Source organism: Papio anubis, chromosome 10 (genome assembly GCF_008728515.1).
Source record: "Papio anubis isolate 15944 chromosome 10, Panubis1.0, whole genome shotgun sequence".
Lineage (NCBI taxonomy): Eukaryota > Metazoa > Chordata > Mammalia > Primates > Cercopithecidae > Papio > Papio anubis.
In genome coordinates, this window is record NC_044985.1 from 52,586,194 (window position 1) to 52,610,285 (window position 24,092).

At 37.5% G+C, this 24,092-nt stretch overlaps 1 protein-coding gene across 3 annotated transcripts in view; it reads right to left on the minus strand.

Annotated features, from left to right (window-relative positions):
• Positions 1-24,092, minus strand: part of SPC25 (SPC25 component of NDC80 kinetochore complex) — a 63,994-nt gene that overhangs the window by 33,829 nt on the left and 6,073 nt on the right. Inside the window, exons 4-8 of one of the 3 annotated variants that reach the window (XM_017946627.3) lie at positions 17,377-17,523; positions 15,888-15,992; positions 13,398-13,496; positions 11,238-11,363; positions 4,791-5,556 (exon numbers count right to left, since the gene is read on the minus strand). In XM_017946627.3, the coding sequence (XP_017802116.2) occupies positions 11,239-11,363; positions 13,398-13,496; positions 15,888-15,992; positions 17,377-17,523 (476 nt within the window). In that variant the 3' untranslated portion in view covers positions 4,791-5,556; position 11,238. Of the gene's footprint in view, positions 1-4,790; positions 5,557-11,193; positions 11,364-13,397; positions 13,497-15,887; positions 15,993-17,376; positions 17,524-24,092 lie in introns of those variants that run through there. The other 2 variants (XM_021924372.2, XM_003907569.5) reach the window with 2 other exon arrangements.

Genomic DNA, 24,092 nt, shown 5'->3' on the forward strand with positions numbered 1-24,092 from the left:
TCCTCTGGATTTGGGTGGCAACAGAGCATAGCAGGCCTACGAGGGGGTCAAGCAGAGCCTGGGAAATGAGGAATACAGATCAATTCCAAGCAGAGAGACAGGCAATCAAAACACCAATGAGATCAACCCAAATTAGGGGATGGTAGGATAAAAGATCCAAAGAAAGGGTGGTAGACAAAGGTCCAGCTCCCAGGCTGAGGGCCTCGGGGCAGAATGCAGTTTCATCCTAAGCCAATGATCTTCTGAGGCAGTTGCTTCATATATACCCCCTGCCCACCACCAGAGCTGCTCTTAGAGTGAGGTCAGGTGTGAGCCAGAGATAGCTAGAGATATGAGAACAAGAGCAAATTGGACAGGAAAGGGCTAGGAGGGAGATAGTGCCCCAAATTTCATGCCTTCTTGCCCATCTGGAAACCTCATTTACCAATTCAGAAATAAGGAATTCTGTACTTCCCAAGTCATTATGGACGGAATATCCTAAGCAGCTTCCTAATGGAAGGACTTGAAATGATAGTGGATTTCTAGTTTGAATGGAAAGTTCAGGAAACCAATCTTCACTATCAAAATGGAATATTTAGGGTGAAGAAAATTTATGGTACTTCCTCAAATGACCCATCATGGGCAAAGGTTGGGAATGAGAGAGGCTAGGCCCCGAAACTACTTCCAAGGGGAACAGTTGAGAGTGAAGAGAAATGTTACAGCAGCTTCTTTCAGAAAATGACCTAAGTTGGCCTGGAGATCTCACACTCCATTGATTGGAAGGTCATGGTCTTCATGAAACTGCTGGGTATGTTTTTACTCTTGTGCCAAATAGGCTGTCCTTTAGAACTTCAATACAGGCATTAAAGGAGTAATTAAAATCCATCCCATTACTCTCCTGCCCCTGACCTCTTTTTTTAAAAAATTCATCAAATTTTATACTTTCAAGAAGAAATTTTTCAAACTGAGGACTATATTTTGCAAGTCTGTACCATTACACTCCTATAGCGGAATATAAGTAACACAATAGATATTTAGATACAGATATTAGAGCTGAAGGAGCGCAAGTAAAATTTGTTATGTGAGATGTAACTTACAGCCCAGAACAGCTCAGACGTTTTAATGCCATCCTTAATGGTGTCTTAATGAAGGCTTTCTGCAAGTAGAAAGTTGGCTGGATAATAGGCCATTAGACCATGAACAGAGATTTTAAATTTATATTTCCTTTTCATCTTACTTCTTTCCATTAAGCCTTGATGGATAAAAAATTATGTAGCAATTGACTGCAGCCTACACCAGACCATTTTCTGTGGAGAAAATCATCATAATGGTAGTTTGACCCTAAAACTCTTTGAAAGTAATTTTCAAAGAAAGACATCTTTTTTTCTTCATAAATCAGTTGTGTTTTATGAAAACATAAATGGTTCCCCTGTTTTGGAATGTTGCTGCAAATTATTTTTGCATCTGACATATAACTTTTAAGCTTCAAAGAAATACTATAAACTAGATGAAATACAAATATAATTGGATATAGCGGACTTGTTGAGTATCTTTTTAGTAGGGCAAGAACTTTCTGATTAGATAGATGGGGATGATACTCCAGAAAGATTTAGTGCATATTGTGGTGAACATTAATTATGGGCTGAAGTCTCCTATATAGAATAACTTTAATGTTAGTGCTTTAAAACTATTAAATGGACTTTCATAATTATAATCCACTAAGTTTTGTATGTCAGGAAGATTTTAGTACCATTGACAACCTGAAATATAGGCCGCAGAGGCCGATATTGAGCACATTGATGTTATTCTATTTTAGCTCCTTTCTAGTAGAGGAAAAGCTGACATATCCATCATGCTATCAACCAGAAAGATTTACTAATTTCATTTTTCTGCATTTTCACTTACCCATAATAATTAATATGCCTAATGACAAGGCATTTTAATCACTTAAAGTGCCTTATGATTCATCAAAAATGTAATATTCCGTTTGGGGGTAAATGTTACTGTATAGTATTATAAAACTTTAACTGATCAGTAATTTGAACACAGTTTAATTTTGTTCTCCCCCAAGATAAAACCCATCCCCTCCCAAAGCCTTGACGGCCTTGAGGGGTAATCAGCCTGGCTGGGAGAAAGAGAAGTGGGTTAGATCAAATAGCGGCACACCCTAGTGTCCTCTGCAATCTCATACAGGAAGATGGGCTTGGGGTTGCGGGGCATGAAAAGGTGGGATTCGGACTGGGCATGAGAAGGCGGGACTCAGACTTGGGTCAGAGAGTGGGGACACAGCAGAGACGAGCAGAAACCTTTTGCAGAGAGAATGCAGCTACCTGGATAGAGCTGAAGATGATGGATGAGGGGAATGTCAAAGGTCCCAGGATGCTGTGATCCAGCACGGAGGATCTGGATCCCTGGACATTCAGCTGAGCAGCAATGGAGACAGGAGTGAGAAAACCAGTGAGCTAGAGAATCCAGGTTGTGTTTATACAAATAGGAGGTCAGTTCCGGGAAGGGAAATCCTGCTGAAGGGGCAGAGCCCTAGGGATACTAACTGGGTCAGGGGGTCAGAGGAATAGGAGGAAAGCAGCTTTGCTCTGAGGTTGGAGTAAATGGACCTACAGAGAATTAGGGTGAAAACCTCTTTCTCAAAGGAACTATGGAATTGGAGAAGCAGACCTAGGAGGGGAAGCAAACTGAACTGGTTGGAGACAAACTTTGGTCTTAAAGCTCAGGACTAACAGAGGGCTCTGGGTCAACAAAGGGAATCATATCAAGGAGCACCTAGAAGCATGCCACGTATATGGGGAAACTGAGCTTTCCTCACATGGGGCAAATGGGAATTGCTTTGTTCAGTGATTCTTCCAGTGTGGTGCCTGGACCAGCATACTCCTCACACCAGAAGTAGTCTTGGCCGGCCATGGTGGCTCACGCCTGTAATCCCACCACTTTGGGAGGGCAAGGTGGGTGGATCACTTGAGGTTAGTAGTTCAACACCAGCCTGGGCAACGTGGCAAAAACCTATCCCTACTAAAAATACAAAATTAGCCAGGTGTGGTGGTGCATGCCTGTAGTCCCAGCTACTCAGGAGGCTGAAGCACAAGAATGGCTTGAACCCGGCAGGCACAGGTTGCAGTGAGCTGGGATTGCACCACTGCACTCCAGCCTGGGTGACAGCAAGACTCCATCTCAAAAAACAAAAAAAAAAATCATCTTTGAACTGGATTTTGAAGGATGAATAGAAGTTACCATGTGGAGAGGTTAAGAAACAAAAGATCTGTCACTTAAATACTAGGTCTAAAGACAATGAGTCCTCTTTCTCAAAAGAGCCCCCAGTCTCTATTCTTGTAAGGAAGACAGAGCAGTAAATAAATACAAGACCCCATGATAAATGCTGTAACAGGAGTATGACAACAGGTAATGAGGACATTTAGGAGTGAGAGGTTTCAATCAGGATCGAGGAGATCAGGGAAAGTCTGAGCTGCCTGGGAGTTAAGCAAGTGAGACGGGTTGGGTGAGTGCTATAGGCAGATGAGGAAGAGGCACTGCACCTAAGCACTGGAAAGTACACGTTTGTAACAACTGACCAGGCACCAGTCCACAAAGTATCTGTAAATTATCTGACCATAATATAATGTAGAAATCATTAAGAAAATGGTAACTGAAAAAAACTTTGTGCATTTGGAGAACGTGTATGTGTGCCCACACCCATATATGCAAATGCATGTATGCACATACACATATACTTCTAAATAATCCATGGTCCAAGAAGAAATCTTAATGGAAACTAGAAAATGTTAGAAATAAAAAATGAAAAAGACACTATTTATCAAAATCTGTAGTTTCGGGAAAGCAGCTATAAAAAAGTCCCACAAGGAAAGGAGAAATGCTAAAATTAATAAATGAAGCATCCTAATTATGTTTATCAAAATAACAGCAGAATCGACCCACAGTAAAGAACACCAAGAAGAGGAGGAGGAGGAGGAGGAGGAGGAGGAGGAGGAGAAATGGGCTGGGCACGGTGGCTCAGGCCTATAATCCCAGCACTTTGGGAGATGGAGGCAGGTAGATCAGGAGGTCAGAAGTTCGAGACCAGCCTGAGCAACATGGTGAAACCTCGTCTCTACTAAAAATATTAAAATTAGCCAGGCATGGTGGCACGTGCCTGTAATCCTAGCTACTCAGAAGGCTGAGGCAGGAGAATCGCTTGAACTTGGGAGGTGGAGTTTGCAGTGAGCTGAGATCGCGCCACTGCATTCCAGCCTGGGCAACAGAGCGAGACTCTGTCTCAAAAAAAAAAAAAAAAAGGAAGAAAGAAAGGAAAGAAAGAGAGAGAGAAAGAGAAAGAGAAAGAAAGGAGAGATGAAACCAAATAGAAGAGTATGAACAAGGCTATCCATTGGTTCTTTGAAAGGATTAATAAAATGAGCAAATCTTGGTGAGAATGAAAAAAGGTATGAATAAACATTATAAGAAAAAAGTAGGCTGGGTGCGGTGGCTCATGCCTGTGATTTCAGCACTTTGAGAGGCCAAGGCTGGCAGATCACTTGAGCCCAGGAGTTCGAGACCAGCCTTGGCAACACAGGGAGACCCTGCCTCTAAAAATAAATAAATAAATACATAAAAAGTGTAAGTAGATGCTATAGATGTAGCAGTTATCTAAAAGATAAAATTATATACTATGAATCTTTACACCAATTAATTTGAAAGCCAAGAAAAAGAGACAAATTTCTCAAAAAATATGAATGATCTAAACTTAGAAGAAATACAATAACTGAATGATTTAATAACTGTTAAAGAAATCTAATGAGTACCTTTTTAAAACTCTTTCTACAAAAAAATCCCCACAAGACCATAGTTTTATAAGTGAGTTCAAAAACAATAATCTTATTCAAACTTTTTCAGGAAATAGAAAAATATACATGGGAAAATTATAACCCAATGTCACTCATGACTATAGATGTAAAAATTCAAAACAAAATATTCATAAACTGAAGCCAACACTGTATTAAAAAAAAGACTGCACATGACTAAAGTGGATTTATTCCAACAAGGCAAAGTTAATTCAACATTTTTTTTCAAAAGCCTGTTAATGTAAATCACATTAATAGGTTAAAGATGAAAATTTATATAAGTACAGAAAAACATAAAATTCAACAAATATTCATAATTACTTTTAGTTAATTGAGAATAAAAGAAAATCTTCTTCATTTCCCCCAAGTCTGGGAAACCACACACATAGTAGAGTATGGCCAGATGAGAAAAGTGACCTCAAAAAGGGTAAATAACTTGCGCAAGGTCATGTATCAGCTTCAATAGTAGAGCAAAGACTGGCCTGCGTCTTAATTCTCAACTTTTTTCCCCCAAAATACCATGTTGGTGCCGGAATATAGAGCTTTTTGCAAGACAAGTTAAAATATTCAACAGTTGCCATTATATAGATAACATTTATTTGAATCTCAAACATTGCCTCTTTCCAAAATTCTCATAAACATTAAGTTGAGTAAAATAACTTCTCCCTTGAAGTTTTTCCATTTGCTAGACCTTATTCTCAGCTGCTACTTCCAGCGTGCCTAGTTGCTAAGGAAAAAGGAAAATGTGTGTCTAAACTTGAAACATTCTTCACACCATATCATACACTTTTCATATTTCACACCACGATATACTAACAATACCAAGAAAGGGCTGATTTTATATAGCATATAGATCCTCCCGTTAACTGATAGACTCTTTTTCTATTTAGATGAAACTCTTATCTTTATTCAGAAAGGAACTTGTTCTCTGTCAGCTTGTTACTGAGTCAAGAAGTGCTCACCGGGTTCAGTGGCTCATGTCTGAAATCCCAGCACTTTGGGAGGCTGAAGTGGGTGGATCCCTTGGGCCCAAGAGTTTGAGACCAGCCTGGCAACATGGCAAAACCCCGTCTCTACAAAAAATACAAAAATTAGCCGGGTGTGGTGGTGCATGTCTGTAGTCCTAACTACTCGGGACTCCAGCCCAGGCGACAGAGTGAGACCCTGTCTCAAAAAACAGCAAAGCTATCTTTAACTTCCAAAAATGTCCAAACACCTTAGCAACATGTCTGCAGATATTGTTGAACAAGCCACCTCTTTTACGAAGTGCAATTTTGATTCCCCATCAAATAATTTTCTGTTGAGTCTTGATAATGTGTTCAACATTAATACATATTTATTAAGCTTCTACTATATCCCAGACACTGGGAGGCTGAGGCGGGAGAATGGCGTGAACCCGGGAGGCGGAGCTTGCAGTGAGCCGAGATCACGCCACTGCACTCCAGCCTGGGAGACACAGCGAGACTCCGTCTCAAAAATAAATAAATAAATAAATAAGGTAAGAGAGCTAAATGCCGCCATGGTACACAAATTCAAACGTAACTAATTATGTCTGTACAGGATTTTCTGAATTGAAAAATAACCAACACTTTCTAATTCTCATTAGCCTGGAAATTGAAACTTTAGATATATTAATAGAACATTGTAGTAATTTTGTGCTTTTTTTTTTTTAACTTGTTACTGAGTTTAATTTTAGAGACCTGTACCATTTTATTACAAAATGTAGAATAGATGAGTGACCCCATTTGGATTCCATTTCAAGCAGTGTTACTTACATTTGTGCCTATATTTTCCCACTTAAGAAAGTATCTTATCTGTGTATCTTGTGCTTTATTTCCACATTAGGAAGATTTTAAATGTTTAAAAATTATTTCATTGTTATGACACATCATCTTAAACATAATGCATAAAAAAGCAAGTATACTAAGGTAGCTCAGTTTGCCTTTTATATGTATTATTAATCAGCTCAAGTGGAATTTTCATAATGCATCAACTTTAAAATGTGAGCTAATATATTAGTATCAGCTCCAAAATATCCCTAGGTGGGTATATAGTAAACTTCAAAAATTAAGTTTCGTTTTTGTTTTGCTTTAAAGAGATAGGGTCTTTGTCACCTAGGGCTGGAGCTCACTGCTGAGCTCAAGCGATTCTTCCACCTCTGTCTTGCAAGTAGTTGGGACTATAGGCACGTACCACCATGCCTGGCAAATTAAATTCTGTTTAGAGATGGGGTCTGGCTTTGTTGCCCAGGCTGGTCTTGAACTCCTGGCCTCCTCAGTCTTCCAAAGTGCTAGGATTACAGGCATTAAGTCACCATGCTCAGCCTAAGGTTTTTATATTTGCTCAAACAGATTAAAAACTTATGCACAAATTAATAGCCCTCTCACACACCATTCCAAAAAGACCTGGGTTGATGGCTGCAGTCTACATCCCTAGTGACTGTTCTCAATGAACCACTGGGGTTCTAAACACCTCATACTCTGCTCACTGTTTCCCTGAGATCTGTAGCTCTTTTGCCATTTTAGTGAGGCTATTTCCTAAGGATCCAGACAAAGCATAGTCCTCCTCTGCTTTCAAGACAATATAGTTCTTTTTCTTAATCATTATACTTCTACAGAAACACAAAACCCAAACTATATTATAGAAATTCAAATTTGTTGAGAATCTTTAAGAACTTTGTTTTTGCATACTTTCCTTGTAATGTAGTATAGAAAGGCAATAAGGCATCGTCTAGATCTAGGTGAAACTCGTGGATTCAGTTGCCAGCTTGTCATCTGGGTTTGAATCCCAACTCTAACACTCAGCAGCAGTGTGACTTTAAGTCATTTAAACTCTGTACCTTGTATTCCTTATCTGTAGAACAAAAATTTCAATAGTATCTACCTCACAGGTTGTTGTGAGAACGTAAATGAGTAGATGGAGGTAAAGGGCTTAGGGCTTAGAACAGTGCTGGGCATGTAGGAAGTGCAAAAAAGAAAAAAAAAAAAGGTATTAACCATTATTTTAAGATGGCCAGCTGACCAGGCTTGTTAGAATAATCCCCAATCTTGGAATGAATCAACTTCCCTGTTGAGAAAACAAATCAGTCTAATTGTCTAATGTTCTATGGCCCAAGGCCCTCCGCCCTCTGTTCATAATAATGTATTTTTCTTTGTATATTTGACTTTGGATTCCAGTAGCAAAGTTGGTTCCTAGGTTTTGTTTTGAGACGGAGTCTTGTTTTGTCATCCAGGCTGGGGTGCAGTGGCACGATCTTGGCTCACTGCAACCTCCACCTCCTGGGTTCAAGTGATTATCCTGCCTCAGCCTCCTGAGTAGCTGGGATCACAGGCACGTGCCACCATGCCCAGCTAATTCTTGTATTTTTAGTAGAGACGGGGTTTCACCATGTTGGTCAGGCTGGTCTCGTACTCCTGACCTCGTGATCCGCCCGCCTCGGCCTCCCAAAGTGCTGAGATTACAGCTGTGAGCCACTGTGTCTGGTCATTCCTATGTTATCCTCTTGGGAATTTCCTGCTATGGAATCTCATTCTCAGATCTTGACCCCATTCCACCCACCAGTTAGAAGTGAAGAATGGCTGTTCCTTGAGGAAACATGGGCCCTATGTGGGGATCTACCCATTTGTTCTCTCATCCCCAATTCTCATTTCTCCAACTTGCTGGTGAAAGAGATCTTTCAGAATTTCTTCTTGCTTAGGCAAGCTGGGTCAATGCCTAGTGCCTTCTTACTGTATGGTTCAAAACATTATGTCATCGAGTTTGCAGTATGAGGTATGATCTTTCTTTAGTCTTCTTTGAGACAAGACCTTCCCTCAAGTTTTGTTACATTTGTTCACTGTAGATATATTTCAAGTGGAGAAATTCAGTCAACACATACTCACTGCAGATAGTCATCTAATGTTTCTAATGCCAAACATCTAAGCTGTCTTTCCCTTTCTAGAACTATAACATCCCCATTCTTAGCCCAATTATTGAGGTTAATCTGCCTCTATAGCTGGGTTTCAGGGGGAATCTAGTATAACCCAACACATGTATTTTAGCCCCTTGATCACCTGTACTAACTTACAGGAACCGGATGAGTTTGAAATTGCTGTGGTCTACCACATAGAGGCTCAATCCAGAAGAAACAGATCCTGCTGATAGAAATTGAGCTCCAAATCAAGCTAGGTTCACAAAAACCGAAGTTGGGTTTTGATATCGTTTTTTGCGTTCATTTAAATAAGTATATAAAAAATAAGGCCAAATGTGAAAGTCTGCCTAGGAAAAACTGGAGTCTGCTTATTGTACTCTCTCTCTTAAAATACTCCCTTCAGACAAGCCCATGCTGAAATAGGATACGTCTATTGCTAGTAGCACCCATTCCAATCACCAGGACAGTTTATTAGCCTTTTATCTCTAGAGAAAATACCAATCAATGGTCCCTAAAAGCTGATCTACACACTGGCATGTGTCAGTGATAACATCTCCACCAGGCCATAGCATTCTTCTCAGGTAAGTTCTACTACTATATGTCAATGAGCAAAGCCTTGAGCCAAGTCCTAGGTATGAGTGGTGTTAGGGCTCAGAACATGATACCCCAAACTATGGTGCTTTAGCATAGTAAGTACTTTAAGAGAGATTAGAAGGCCTCAGAAGCAGCATCAGAACCAAGGTCTCTGACCTTTTCCTGCCTTCCTGCTTCTTGCTCCTCTCTTCTCTAAAGTAAGTTGTAAAACCTAGAAATATTATTCCAACTTTCCCCCACCGTACTATGTCCTAAGACCCTCCTTTGATAAGGGTCCTGCCCCACGCCCAGGAAGAAGGAAAGCTACACAGAAAGACCCCAAGAAAGACCTGAACAGACAGGCCTTGAAGGTTTCTTCAGTTTATTACCACTAGATCACACCTGTTCATCCAATCACGTTTCTACACGGCTGTCCATTCTTCCATTCTTCCTCAAACATAAGCATAAAAATAGACAGTTTTACCTGCATATTTAAGTCTTCATTTCCGAAGGCTCCCATGTCACATAAAACTTGGATTAAATACATTTGTTGTGTTTTTCTCTTGTTAACCTGTCTTTTGCTATAGGAGTGTTGGTTGTGACCCTTATGATGGATGAGGAAAGGTATCACATCTTTCTGTCCCTACAGCGGCCACTGAGAGAGGCTGCTCTGAAACTCCCTTCCTCCTCTCACTAACTGGGCGACAAGTTGAATTTTCCCCCAGATTATTCAGGGAGAAGGCAGGAGAAGCAACTGAAGGCATGGAAGGCATTGTTCTATGGTTTCTAGGTGTGCTCACGATATACTGGAACAGTATTATGTAGCTTTCACTATAGCTAGCATACTTAAATGCCATCAAATTTACACAGAAAGGATGAGGACAAAAAAAAAAGTCCTAGAATAAGTTGACATTTGAACTCTAATCTGTGGTGAACAGACTCCCAAGATGACAAACTTATATCCAGACCACAATTAAATGGCAAACATTACAGAATGGAAACTGTTTATAAATTTCTACATTTAGATTTTCAAAACTATATCCTAGTAAAATGCTGCCAACTTTCTTCTGATGTGAAGGATCGTCCTTTATTCTAATTATAGATCTCTCTTGGTGTAAGGTAAAAATATTCTTTCTTTTTTGACGTTAGGTTGATAGTAAGATAGTAGAGTTTATTTTGCCCAGTACATGTTAAAAACTGTCAAACTTAGGTTGGACCCGTCCTTTTAATTTTTTAATATTGAGAGTCCATATTAAGTGGTACAAAAGCTTGGAGACCACTGAAACCCAGTGCAGGCTGAACAAATTTCCATTCCCAGTGCTAGCCTAAGTTACTCATGCCTGACATTTACAGGAAAAAAAAAAAAAGTAGTAAACTAATTATCTTTCATTAATTAAAAGAACATATTTTACTTTATATGTTTCCCTAAGATTTTAATTAAAATACAGTAGTTCTCCCTTACCCGTGGGGGATGTTAAAAGACTCCCAGTAGATGTCTGAAACCTTAGGTAGTGCTAAATCCGATATAGACTGCTTTTTCCCCATACATAAATATCTATGATAAAGTTTTATTTACAAATTAGGCACAGTAAGAGGTTAACAACAATAAGTAATAAAATAGAACAATTATAACAACATACAGTAATAAAAGTTATGTATATGAAATGTTTCTTTCTCTCAAAATGTCTTGTACTGCATTCTACCCATTTAATATTTTTGGACCACAGTTGACTGTGGGTAACTAGAACTGTAAAAAGCAAAACTGCAGATAAGGATGGACTACTGTGATTGAAAGAAGTATGCCACACAGAATGTTACAAAAATACCAAAGAATTACAGGCAGACAGCAGATAATGAGAATTCTTTTAAAAAGAGACACAAAATAGACAAGAAAAATAAACCATTTTTATATACACTATTTGTACCTTAATTATAAACCGTGGCAGTAAAAGCTTTCCGAACATTGGCAAGAAAAGCTGAAAAATTGTTGGTCTTCCTTACATTCTCTTGAAATTCTGCTAGGCCCTCAAGATGAGGGGCACTATCTGACACTAGGGGAAAAAAAAAAAAATCAAAGACAATTAGAATAGATTTTTTATGGCAGAGAAGTGTTTCTAATTTAGATGCTCTCATCTGGTTTGAATGTCAATTCCATCTTAATGAAATTCTTTGAGCAAAAAAGGATACACTTGATTTTCACATGCCAACTATCTTTTGGATCTTTCCTTCATTTAATCTCTAAATATTCAAATCTGAAGTACTATAATCTTGCTTTAAATTTAAACAGATGGCACTCAAGGATTGAGAGTTTAGTGATGCAGAATGACCCTGCCCATCATCTTAAACCTATATATTTTAACTATTTAAACTTTTTAAATAAAACTGTTAAGTCATTTTTATCTGCAAAACTTTGGTCTGACTGACTTTTCATTTCTGACCACTGGATTTGGGGCTTGTTGGATGAGTAGCATGTCAAAATTTTTTTTTTTTTTTGGAGACAGAGTCTTGATTTGTCACCAAGGCTGGAAGTGCAGTGGTGCGATCTCAGCTCACTGCAACCTCCGTCTCCTGGGTTCAAGCAATTTTCTTGCGTCAGCTTTCTGAGTAGCTGGGATTACAGGTAACATGTATGTGCAGCTAACTTATATATTTTTAGTAGAGACAGGGTTTCGCCATGCTGCCCAGGCTGGTCTTGAACTCCTGACCTCAAGTGATCCGCCCGCTGTTGCCTCCCAAAGTGCTGGAATTACAGGCGTGAGCCACCATGCCCAGCCTGAAAAAAGAACAATTTTCAGTGCCTAGCCTTAATAATTTACAATTATGAAAGAAATATCTAGAATTTTCCAAGTGAAATGGCAGGCATTAGAAAATGTGGTTGCTATTCCAAGAGTGGTATTTACAGGGGCTATTAATCAAATGAGACTCAAAGTCACAAATAACAGTATTATTCTTGTATGTAGTTGTACCAGCTGGTACACTGGGACAAGTCTCCAGTGAAAGTGGTCAAAGGAAAAGAAATTCACCCATTATCAGATTTCCAGCTCTCGGGTACAGACTGCTTAGGAAACAAGGTCCATGACCACAGCAGAGAAACAACAGCAAAGGGCATCCGGTCCAAAATGTATCCGGTATATTCTATTGTAATATACTATCATGTACTATCAGATTATACCATAAGAGAATATCCAATTTAGAGAAAATTGAAAAGCTAGATAAGAGGTTTTTGGGGCTTGCTTTTTAAAATCTAGCACTAATTAGATTGGAAGATATTTATCTAGAGAGAAAAAAACCCAAACATCTGTATATGAATCAGATTCTCAAAATATAAATTCCCTAGGAACAGGAACTGAGCCACCAGGGCACAGGGCTGTGCTAGCTCAGCAGTTCACCTGAGTGTCTGTCAGCTACAAAGGCTTTAAGATGATAGCACAGGTGTAATGAGCTGAGAACCATTTTTATGAATTCCAATAAATTAAGGATTACTTGTACAGGGGCATTAGAAGAATAAACAAGAGATAAACATATTTCTATTCCCTTCTTGTTCACATTATTATCAAAGATATATATTCCTTATAAATCAAAGGCCTTTTGGCCAGCTGCAGAATCAGTAACCTTTATTATCAATGGGTGAGATTTGCAGGATGAAATAGTTTTTCAAAAATGTATTTTTGGGAAAATAAATTGTTAAATTCTGGTGATTTTACATGTGACTTTAAAATGATCTACTTGGATAAGTTCTAATATTCACATTTAAGCAGCCATATTCTTTAAAGCTTCAGTTTTTAAAAAAGTTATCTAAAAGGAAAATTCATATTTGCACATGAATGCAGTGATTTTTAGATTTTTCAGACACTCTGGCACTGTGCCATCCTGAACAGATGCTACTTATTAAGGATCCTAGACAATATCTATAAATCAAGACTATATTCACTTCCTTTAGAAGACTATAACCCAAGAAGCAAGACTGAAAAAGGAAGCAATAGAGTCTGGAGCTATTGCTTTCCTCCATATTCCTTTATATTCTGATTGAAATAACATTTTGGAATGCCAATCTTAAATACCAGTTAGGAGATATTAGTACATACCTTCATAGTCCCTTGCTTCATTTAGATGCAGGGAAAACATAAATGGGCTCTCAGGATTCTTAGGGTCAATATTAGTGAATATAAACTGCAATTTCTCACCTGAAAAGAGATTGAACTATTTAGTGTGTCAAAGCTTTCAATAGCGATACCCTTTCTTACTCCATCTTGAATCAATATCTGCACTGCTAAGCATGTACAGTCATGTAACCAACATTTCCAAATGCAGAAGTTACAAATTCATTTTAAAATATATTATAGTTTCAATATGACATCAAAAATACAGTCAACAAAAGAAAAGCTAGATAAATTGGACTTTGTTAAAATTAAAAATTTTTGTCCTTCAAAGAACACTATCAAGAGAAGGAAAAGACAACCTAAAGAATGGGAGAAAATATTTGAAAATCATTTATCTGATAAAGGTTGAATACATAGAATGTATTTAAAACTCCTACAACTAAAAGCCACCCAATTCAACAATGGGCAAAACACCTGAAAGAACATTTCTCCAAAGAATATATAAAAATGCCCATTAAGTACCTGAAAAGATGTTCAACATCATTAGTCATTATGTAAATGCAAGCCGAAACTACAATGAGATACCATTTCATACCCAGTAGGATGGCAAATAAATAAATGGAAAATAACAGTGTTGGTGAGGATGTGGAGAAACTGGAACCCTAGTACATTGCTGGTAGAAATGTAAAATGGTACAGCCACTGTGAAAAACACTTTGGCAGATCCTCAAAAAGTTTAAATATAGAATTACAATATGACCCAGCAATTCCACTCCTAAATATATATCCAAAAGAATTGAAAACAGACTCAAGTAGATAACTGTATGCCAATGTTCATAGCAGCATTATTCATAGTAGCCCAAAAGTGGAAATAACCCAGTGTCCACCAACAGATGAATGGATATAGTATATACATACAATGGAACATTGTTCAGCCACAAAATGGAATGAACTTGGCAGCTGTGGTCTTTTTTATGATTCACTAGGAGAACTCACAGGATTCACTCAGCAGCATATGGCCATACTCAGGGCTATGGTTTATTACAGCAAAAGGATATAACAAAATCAGCAAAGGGAAATGGTACATGGGGTACAGTCCAAGGAGAACCAGGTACAAGCTTCCAGAGCCTCTAATGAGCTTCCTGGTAGACAACACTTCACATGTGTTGTCACAATTTGATGCTGAAGGAATTCGCACATCCTGTTTGACTGTACTGGGTTAGGACTCTTGAAAGCTTGTGCCAGGTTTCCTGTAGACTTTGCTCTATGTGCTATTGTTTCTTTGCTGATTCTGTTCTGTATCCTTTTGCTGCAGTAAATCTTAGCCATGAATATGACTATATGCTAATTCCTTCTAGTGAATCACCAAAGCTAAGAGTGATCTTGGGAAGCCCAGACACAACAGACATTGGCGTACATTAGCGATGTACATGTGATATACATGCAACAGGCATCAAAATATTCATGTGTTTTAGCCTAGCAATTCCTCTCTGGGAAACAATACTATGAAAAACCATACAAAGAAAACAGGAAAGTCAATGCTCACCGGTTTACAATAGTCCCCCTTTACCCACCAGGGAGAAATACATTCCAAGACCCTCAACAGATGCCTGAAACCACAGATAGTACCAAACCCTAAGTAAACAGATGCTCCTTGACTTACAATGGCATTATGTGCCAATAAACACATCAAAAGTCAAAAACCTTGTAGGGCAAAAATGCACTTGCCACCCTGATACACTGATTATAAAGTCAAAAAATTGTAAGTTGAACTATCGTAAGTCAGGGACTGTCCATACTATGTTTTTTCCTATACATACGTACCTATGATAAAGTTTAAGTTGTAAATTAGGCACAGGAAGAGATTAATAACAACTAATAATAAAATAGAACAATTAGAACAACATACTATAATAAAAGTTATAGTTATCTGAATGTGGCTTCTCTCCCTCTCAAAATATCTTATTGTACTATACTCATCCATTTAATATTGTCAGACCATGGCTGAACATAGGTAACAGAAACCGTGAATAAGGGGGGATACCTGTATTTCTAAAACTGGAAAAACTGGCAGATTCCAAATGTTGGTAGAAGCAAAATATGTGTTAAACAATAGATAAATGGTTGAATAAACTATGCTATATGAATAGAATGAATTATTATACCACTATTTAAAAATTACCATTATGAAGGCTATAGCAACTGAGGAAATGCTCATAATACAATGTTGATAGGAACAACAAAAATTATTTGCATGTTGACAATCCTGCCAAAAATACATTTATTAAAATACTGAATGATAAATAACTAGAGCATCAGTAACTATGTTAGAATAATTTAAAAATTGTAATTTTTTCCTATTTTCTAAAAAGTTAATGTCATCATTTTAGTTGAAAATATTTTTTAAATTCTCCTCTATTTAAGAAAAGACATACTTTTCTAATCTCCTGTGTTTTATTTATATTAACAAACTTACCATAAATTTTTCGAATTTCTAGTCCAAGTCGATCTTTATACAAGTCTGCAGATTTCTGCAGCCTTTTCAACCTCTCTGCATTCGCTTTATTAGCAGTAGAAATAGCTGTGATTAAAAAACACACACATATTAAATGTTTTAAATAGTAAATTAATGCTGAGTTAATTTTTTAAACTTAAAATCGACTATAAAATGATGCCAAGCCTATAAATCTGCTTTCATTTATTGTTTCTATATCTACCAGTTAGCTAAAAGAAGTTTTTGTTCATTCAAGTTGGAAGGAAAAACTGCCCAAGAAAATGTATACAGATAGTGAGAAGAATAAGCCTTGTCTTTCTTTATTATGTAGTAGCATAAATAAATAGGCCAGGGATTCGTATGGCTGGCATAGAAATAAACAGACTTCATTTATACTATTGTGCTTTTTCTAGATAACCAATTGCTTCATGGGAAAATGTTCTATTCCTTTAAGTGTAACTATTTCTTATAAGAGGTCAGCCTTATTTCATGAAAAAAAAAGTTTTTTCTTTTTCTTTTTTTTTTAAGTTAGTACAATAGTCCCTAAGTATACTTTAAAGTAGCACAATAGTCCCTAAGTAATGAGAAAAATAATTTCACAATTTAGACTTGGTTAAGAACTCCACATGAAAAAGCATTAACAAAACAAACTTTGCTATTTTCAGAAGATTTGAAGAATAGATTACCTAGTTTGTGAGCAAACAAGGCTCCTTTCTAAAAGATGCATTCATCTGAATATGAAAGTTCTTTATACAAAAGACATTTTGCAGCATAAAAAGAGCACTTAATATTACCTAGCAGAGAATGTATGGTCAATAAATATTTGTTGCATAAAGTACACTATGGCTTGTCCAAAGCAAATTTTATTTAGGGACACCACTTCTCACTCTGCTTAATTAAAACCTTTTATCAGCCGGGTATGGTGGCTCACGCCTGTAATCCCAGCACTTTGGGAGGCTGAGGCAGGTGGATCACCTGAGGTCAGGAGTACAAGACCAACCTGGCCAACATGGTGAAAACCCTGTCTCTACTAAAAATACAAAAATTAGCCAGGCGTGGTGGCAGGTGCCTGTAATCCCAGCTACTCGGGAGGCTTTGGCAGGAGAATTGCTTGAACCTGGGAGGTGGAGGTCGCACTGAGTCAAGATCGTGCCATTGCACTCCAGCCTGGGCAACAAGAGTGAAACTCTGTCTCAGGAAAAATAAAAATAAAAATAAATAAATAAAACCTCATATCAATTTCATTATTACTGATTATATTAAAAATCACAAGAGAAGGCCCTTTAAGTTAAGGAAATAAAACCCAGTTAGCTAACTTTAATGACATCTTGCAGAGATGAGTGGCTGGTTATGCCCTGAGGTACTGTAATCCATTTTTAGCAATGAATTTGAACAGGCAAGATGTACTTAATAATGGTGAACCGTCACCACTTTCCATTTTAGATCAGTATGTTTACAACAGGAAACTTACTTTCCTTCTTCCTAGAATATTCTTCCTTAAGATCCTGGATATTTGCAGTCAGTACTTCCAATTCCTGCTTTTTGCCTTTTACTTCAGCAATCAATTTTAACAAGTTATCCTTTTTTTCTTGAATGAGCTTATTTTGCCTGCTGATCTCTGTAAGAAGCACAAGGTATTAGCTAGAATATGCTTTGCTCTCTGACATGTATCTAAGAAAAGGCCAAAGTTTACTAACTTTCATAAAGATCAATAAAGAACGTTTCGACTGCTAAGCATTTTCTAATGATTCAAAATTTATAAAAGACAAAAAAGAAAAAAAATCCTAATCTATTTTTTCCTACTCATCTTTAAAAAAAGTGAGATAGAAAAGCTTCTTAAAATGAGAATAGCAAATTAAACCAAGAAACAGAAAATCAAAAGATCATGACCTTTGCAGCTCCCCACTCCCAATAAGTACAGAAATAAAAACCACCAACAAAGATAACCAAACTCTATTTTTATTTTTATATTTTTTTGAAACACGGTCTCGCTGTTGCCCAGGTTGGAACGCAGTGGCACAATCACTACTCCTTGCAGCCTCCCACCTTAGCCCCCTGAGTACCTGGGACTACAGGCACATGCCACATCACGCCTGGCTGATTTTTAAATTGTTTTGTCTCACTATGTTGCCCAGGCTAGTCTCAAACTCTTAGGCTCAAGCAATCCTCCTACCTCAGCCTCTCAAAGTGCTGGGATTACCAGGGCTAGCCACCACACCTGGCCAACAACCAAACTCTAGAAGATGGCTTTACATAGTGCTTTGAGGAAAAGGCTCACTCTAATGCTATATAAATTATTCTGGAACATACCAAAAGACAGAAATAAGTGAAGGAAGACAGGTGGGCAGGCAAAGCTTACAATGTAAGCATAATTCTAAAGCTAAAACAAAAAATTAAAGATAGCACTGGCCCTCTACCCACAACTATATAAACTAATCTCACTTAAAAACATAGGTGCAAAGATGCTCAACAAAATATTAACTTACATTAAAAATAGTCCACCAAGAGCAAATATAGTTTATTCTAAGGATTTTATATAGTGAAGGTGTAATATTAGGAATATCTATCACATGAATAAAAATCGAAGGAACATTTCATGTGAATTCAGCATCTACTCCTGACACTGATTCTTAAACTATAAATGGAAGGACATTTAACATGATAGAAACAAATCAAAAAACCTTTCAAATCTCATAATATATATTTGGCATTTCCAAAAGGAATAAAATAGATGCCAGTTAGCACTATTATTTAATATTTCCCTAGAAGTTTCTGGCCAAGACAAGATATTTAGCTGGTAAAACTATAAGGGAAAAAAAAGAACTATTTTTCATTATATGTAGACAATAGACATCTATCTAGAATACTCAGAAAAATCTAGTGAAAACCTATCAGAATTTGTGGTATTACACACCAAAAAAATCAATAGTTTTTGTACATAACACCAGTGATTAATACATAGGTAAGAATAGATGTTTATACTAATATTAATAGCTATAATATTCGTTTTTGCACTTTGTTTTTATTGGTTTTATTAGTTTTTGCTATTCTGTGCTATTTTTAAGTACTGGCATACCTTGGCGATATTGCAAGTTCTATTCCAGATCACTGTGATAAAGCGAATATTGCAATAAAGCAAGTCACACAAATGTTTTGGTTTCCCAGTACATAGAAAAGTTATTTTACACTATATTGTAGTCTATTAGGCGTGCAATAGCATTATGGCTAAAAAACCAATGTACATATCTTAATTAAAAATATTTTATTGCTAAAAAATGCTAATAATCATCTGAGCCTTCAGTAGGTCCTAAACTTTTGCAGGGGGAGGGTCTTGCCTTGATGTTGATGGCTGCTGACTGATCAGGGTGGTAGTTGCTGAAGGCTGGGGTGGCTGTGGCAATTTATTACAATAGGATAACAACAAAGTTTGCTGCATCAATCAACTCTTTCATGAAAGATTTCTCTGCAGCATACAATGGTGTTTGACAGCATTTACCCCTGGTAGATCTTCTTTCAAAATGGGAGTCAGTCTTCTCAAACCTTGCTGCTACTTTATCAACTACGTTTACGTAATAGTCTAAATCCTTTGTTGTCAGTTAAACAATGTTCACAGCATCTTCACCAGGAGTGGATTCCATTCCATAATACCACTTTCTTTGCTCATCCATAAGAAGCAACTCCTTATCCACTCAAGTTTTATCATGAGATGGCAGCAATTCGGTCACATCTTCAGGCTCCACTTCTAAATCTAGATCTCTTGTGATTTCCACCACATCTGTAGTTACTTTCTCCATTGAAGTCTTGAACCTCTCAAAGTCATCCATGAGGGTTAAAATCAACTTCTTCCACGTTCTTGTTCATGTTGATATTTTGACCTCTTCCTGTGAATCATGAATGTTTTATGGCATCTAGAATGGTGAATCCTTTCTCTGGAAGGTTTTCAATTTATTTTGCCCAGATCCATCAGAGGAAATCACTATTTGTGGTAGCTATAGCCTTATTTCTTAAATAATGAGACAAGAAAGTCAAAATTACCCCTTGATCCATGGGCTGCAGAACGGATGTTGTCTTAGCAGGCATGAAAACAACATTAATTTCCATCAGCACTCTCGGGTGATCAGATGTATTGTTAATAAGCAGGAATATTTTGAAAGGCATCTTTTTTCCTGAGCAGAAGTTCTCAACAGTGGGCCTAAAATATTCAGTAAACTATGCTATATACACATGTGCTGTCATCCAGGCTTTGCTGTTCCATTTATAGAACATAGGCAGAGTAGATTTAGTACAATTCTTAAGGGCCCTAGGATTTGGGGAATGGCAAGTGAGCACTGACTTTAACTTACAGTCACCAGTTGCATTAGTCCCTAAAAACAGTCAGCCTGTCCTTTGAAGCTTCAAAGCCAGGTGTTGACTTCTCTCTAGCTATGAAAGTCTTAGATGGCATCTTCTTCCAATAGAAAACTGTTTCATCTACATCAAGAATCTGTTCTTTAATGATCTGTTCATTCAATGATCTTAGCTAGATAATTTGCTGTAGCTTCTACATTAGCACTGCTGCTTTCATCTTGCACTTTTATGTTATGGAGGCAGCTGCTTTCCTTAAATCTCATGAACCAACTTCTGCTAGCTTCAGACTTTTCTTCTGAAACTTCCTCATCTTTCTCAAGTCTTCATAGAATTGAAGAGGGCTAGAATCTCACCCTGGATTAGGCTTTTGCTTAAGTGAATGTTGTGGTTTGTTTGCTCTTCTATTCAGGCCACTAAAACTTTCTCTACATTAACAATAAGGCTGTTTCTCTCTTATCATTCATGTGTTCACTGAATTAGCACTTTTGCTAACTGGCGCAAGAGGCCAAGCTTTCGGCCTTTCTCAGCTTCTAACACACTTTCCCACTAAGCTTAATCATTTCTAGCTTTTGCTTTAAAGTGAGAGACCTATGACTCCTTCTCTCAGTTGAACACTTAGAGGTCACTATAGGGTTATCAATTGGCCTAATTTCAATACTGCTGTGTCTCAGGGACTAGGGAGGCCCAAGGAGAGGAAGAATGACAGGAATAGCTGGTCAGTGAAGCAGTCAGAAGTCACTCAACATTTATCCATTAAGTTCATCATCTTATATGGGTGTCATTCATGGCACTTAAAACAATTACAACAGTAATGTAAAAGATCACTGATTATAGAGCACCACAAGAAATATAATAATGATAAGTTTGAAATCTTGTGAGAATTACCAATATGTGATAGACATGAAGTCAGCACATGCTGATGGAAAAACGATGCCCATAGACTTGCTTGACACATGGTTGCCATTAACCTTTAATTTGTAAAAATTGCAATATCTGTAAAGTGCAATAAAGGCAAGTGCAATTCAACAAGGTATCCATGTACCAAAATACTGGCCTTTTACATCTGTCTCACATATTGGCCAGCACCTCATTACTCCTTCTTGGCTTTAATCCCTCTACCCTCCCTGCCTTCCCCATGTCCCTGTCACTATCTCTACAAGTTCTTCTTGCCCTAGCCCTCTTAAACACTCAGCTTCTGCAACTACCCACCCCTTTCTTCTGCACATGCTCAAAATAAAAACAATAATGCCTGTGCATAAACCTGGCCAGACTTCTCTGCTGGGAGAATAACCATGGCACGGCCACTTCTTCCTCTGTTTGTCGGAAGAAAGATACAACTGCTGCTACTTGGGGCCCACTGCCCAGAGACAGTGTCCCCAAAGTGTCCATCAGGGGACTAAATAAGGCAGGAAGGCACAAAAAGCCTAAGAGCTCTAGGGCAGAGGTTACCAAGGTCAAATAACCAGAGCCAGTAGAGCTCAAGGGTGCTTTATAATGTGTTTTTGAATTTTTGAGTTAAAGATTTAGTTTTACTAATACTTAAATGAAATCTAAACACTTTAAAATCAAATGTCAGTTAGTAATACCAGTAGTCTAGAACTGTATCAAATAAACTAAACTATCTACACAGTCATTTAATTCCAGTATTTTAATTACAAGTAAATATGTGCTCCACGGATGAGTAATTTTGTTCTCAAAGTTAAACAAGTTAGTCCACCACCAAATTTATGAAGACCTTAAATACCATAAATCTTCAAAAGAAAAATACACTATGATCTGTTTCCCAAATCGAAGTAAGCATGGAATTCTCAGTGCTTGAACAACATCTCTCAAGACAAGCATTCCTCAGGCAACAGGGAATTCTCGTTTACAGAGGTAACAAACAGAAAATTCAGAATCAACCTAGATCAAGAAATATGTAGCCTCTGTTTGAAAAGAACTGCAAAGCTTGTCTGAGACACATATTTGATCTGGATATATGAAGAGATATTTTATGCTTCTAAATATTATAAAAGACATGCCAAACAAATGTTGGCATTTTTAGGAAGTTAATATGATAAATGAAATATCAAATCAATGTTCAAGAGGTAGATTATTCTCTAAACAGTGCTGAAATCCAAAGTAAATTCTTTAGTCTTTTACTACTTTTTTAAAAGAAGAGGAAAAAGACTCAGCAGTTCAGTAACTTGCCCAAAGCTGTATTTGTTAGGATGAAATAATAAGGGCCAGGCACGGTGGCTCACGCCTGTAATCCCAGCACTTTGGGAGGCCGAGGCGGGCAGATCACGAGGTCAGGAGATCGAGACCATCCTGGCCAACATGGTGAAACCCCGTCTCTGCTAAATATACAAAAATTAGCTGGGTGTGGTGATGTGTGCCTGTAATCCCAGCCACTCAGGAGGCTGAGGCAGGAGAATAGCTTGAACTAGGGAGTCAGAGGTTGCAGTGAGCTGAGATCGCGCCACTGCTCCAGCCTGGTGACAGGGCGAGACTCCGTCTCAAAAATAAATAGACTGCATTCAAACTCAGGTCTTGACTTCAAAGACAATGCTTTGCTCATTAAACTATCCTCTCCCAACAATGGGCTACCATTTTAATCTCAAGAGGAAGACACAAATACAAATTCCTAAGAAAAAAAACAGACAAAGGCATAAACAGATGAAACACAGAATGCAGATGGTTACTAAATATGGAAGATAATTTAACCTCAGATTAATCACAGAAATGCAAGTAAAGCAGTAAGATTTCAATTTTCATTTATTACAACAATGTTTACAAAAATAACAACAAATGTTGAGAGGAATGCAAAATGCTAAGGTCCTTCTAGAAAATATTTTTGACATTGTAAAATAAAAGAGCCTTAAGAGTAGTCACCTCCTTTGACCCAGCAATTTCATTTTTACAAAGTTACCCTAGGAAAATAGGCTATATGCAAATATTTATATTAAAAAATTCTTTTTCAGAATTTATAATGAAAAACTGAAAACATCTTCAATGGCTAACAAGTAAATGATTTTTAAAACATGGTATATCAATAAAATGGAATGTATTTTCAAAAAAATAGGAATGGGAAAATACTCTCAAAGTTGGGAAAAAAAGATAGTTATATAGATACCATGAATATAATTATGTTAAAAATCTACATAGCTCATGAAAAATAAAAGCTAGAAAGTCATTTTGTTAAATGTGGTTCTCAACATTACAGGTTAAAATTTTGTTTACTTTTCTGTATGTTCTAAGAATATGAACATGATCATATATTAAGTCAAGTATAATTTAAAAATAAACATCTTACTAGAAAGAAAAATGCTACTCTTTAAAGATAAGAATTAGGTAGAATTGTACTATACAAGAAATCCAGATTGAAAGTCAAAGTTCTCAATTCTGATCCAGCTCGTCAGTTGTTACTCAAGGACCTCCGTCAAAATCACAACTTCTGAAACTCTTTTCCTCAATTGTAAAATAGGGATAACAGTGGCTACCCCATTCCCTGGGGTTAGAGAATTCAGTAATAATAACACAAAAACTTTTAAAGTAGGGACATATAAATACTACATATGAGAGTGTTTTCATTATAACATTTGAAGAACTGTGTGAATTTGGCGCCCTTGATGCTGTGTGACAATTTTTTTTGAGACAGAGTCTCACTTTGTCTCCAGGCTGCAGTGTAGTGCCATGATCTTGGCTCACTGTAACCTCCGCCTCCCAGGTTCAAGCTATTCTCCTGCCTAAGCCTCCCGAGTAGCTACTATCCCTACAGGCGCGCACCACTATCTCTAATCTTTGTATTTTTAGTAGAGACGGGGTTTCACCATGTTGGCCAGGATGGTCCTGATCTTT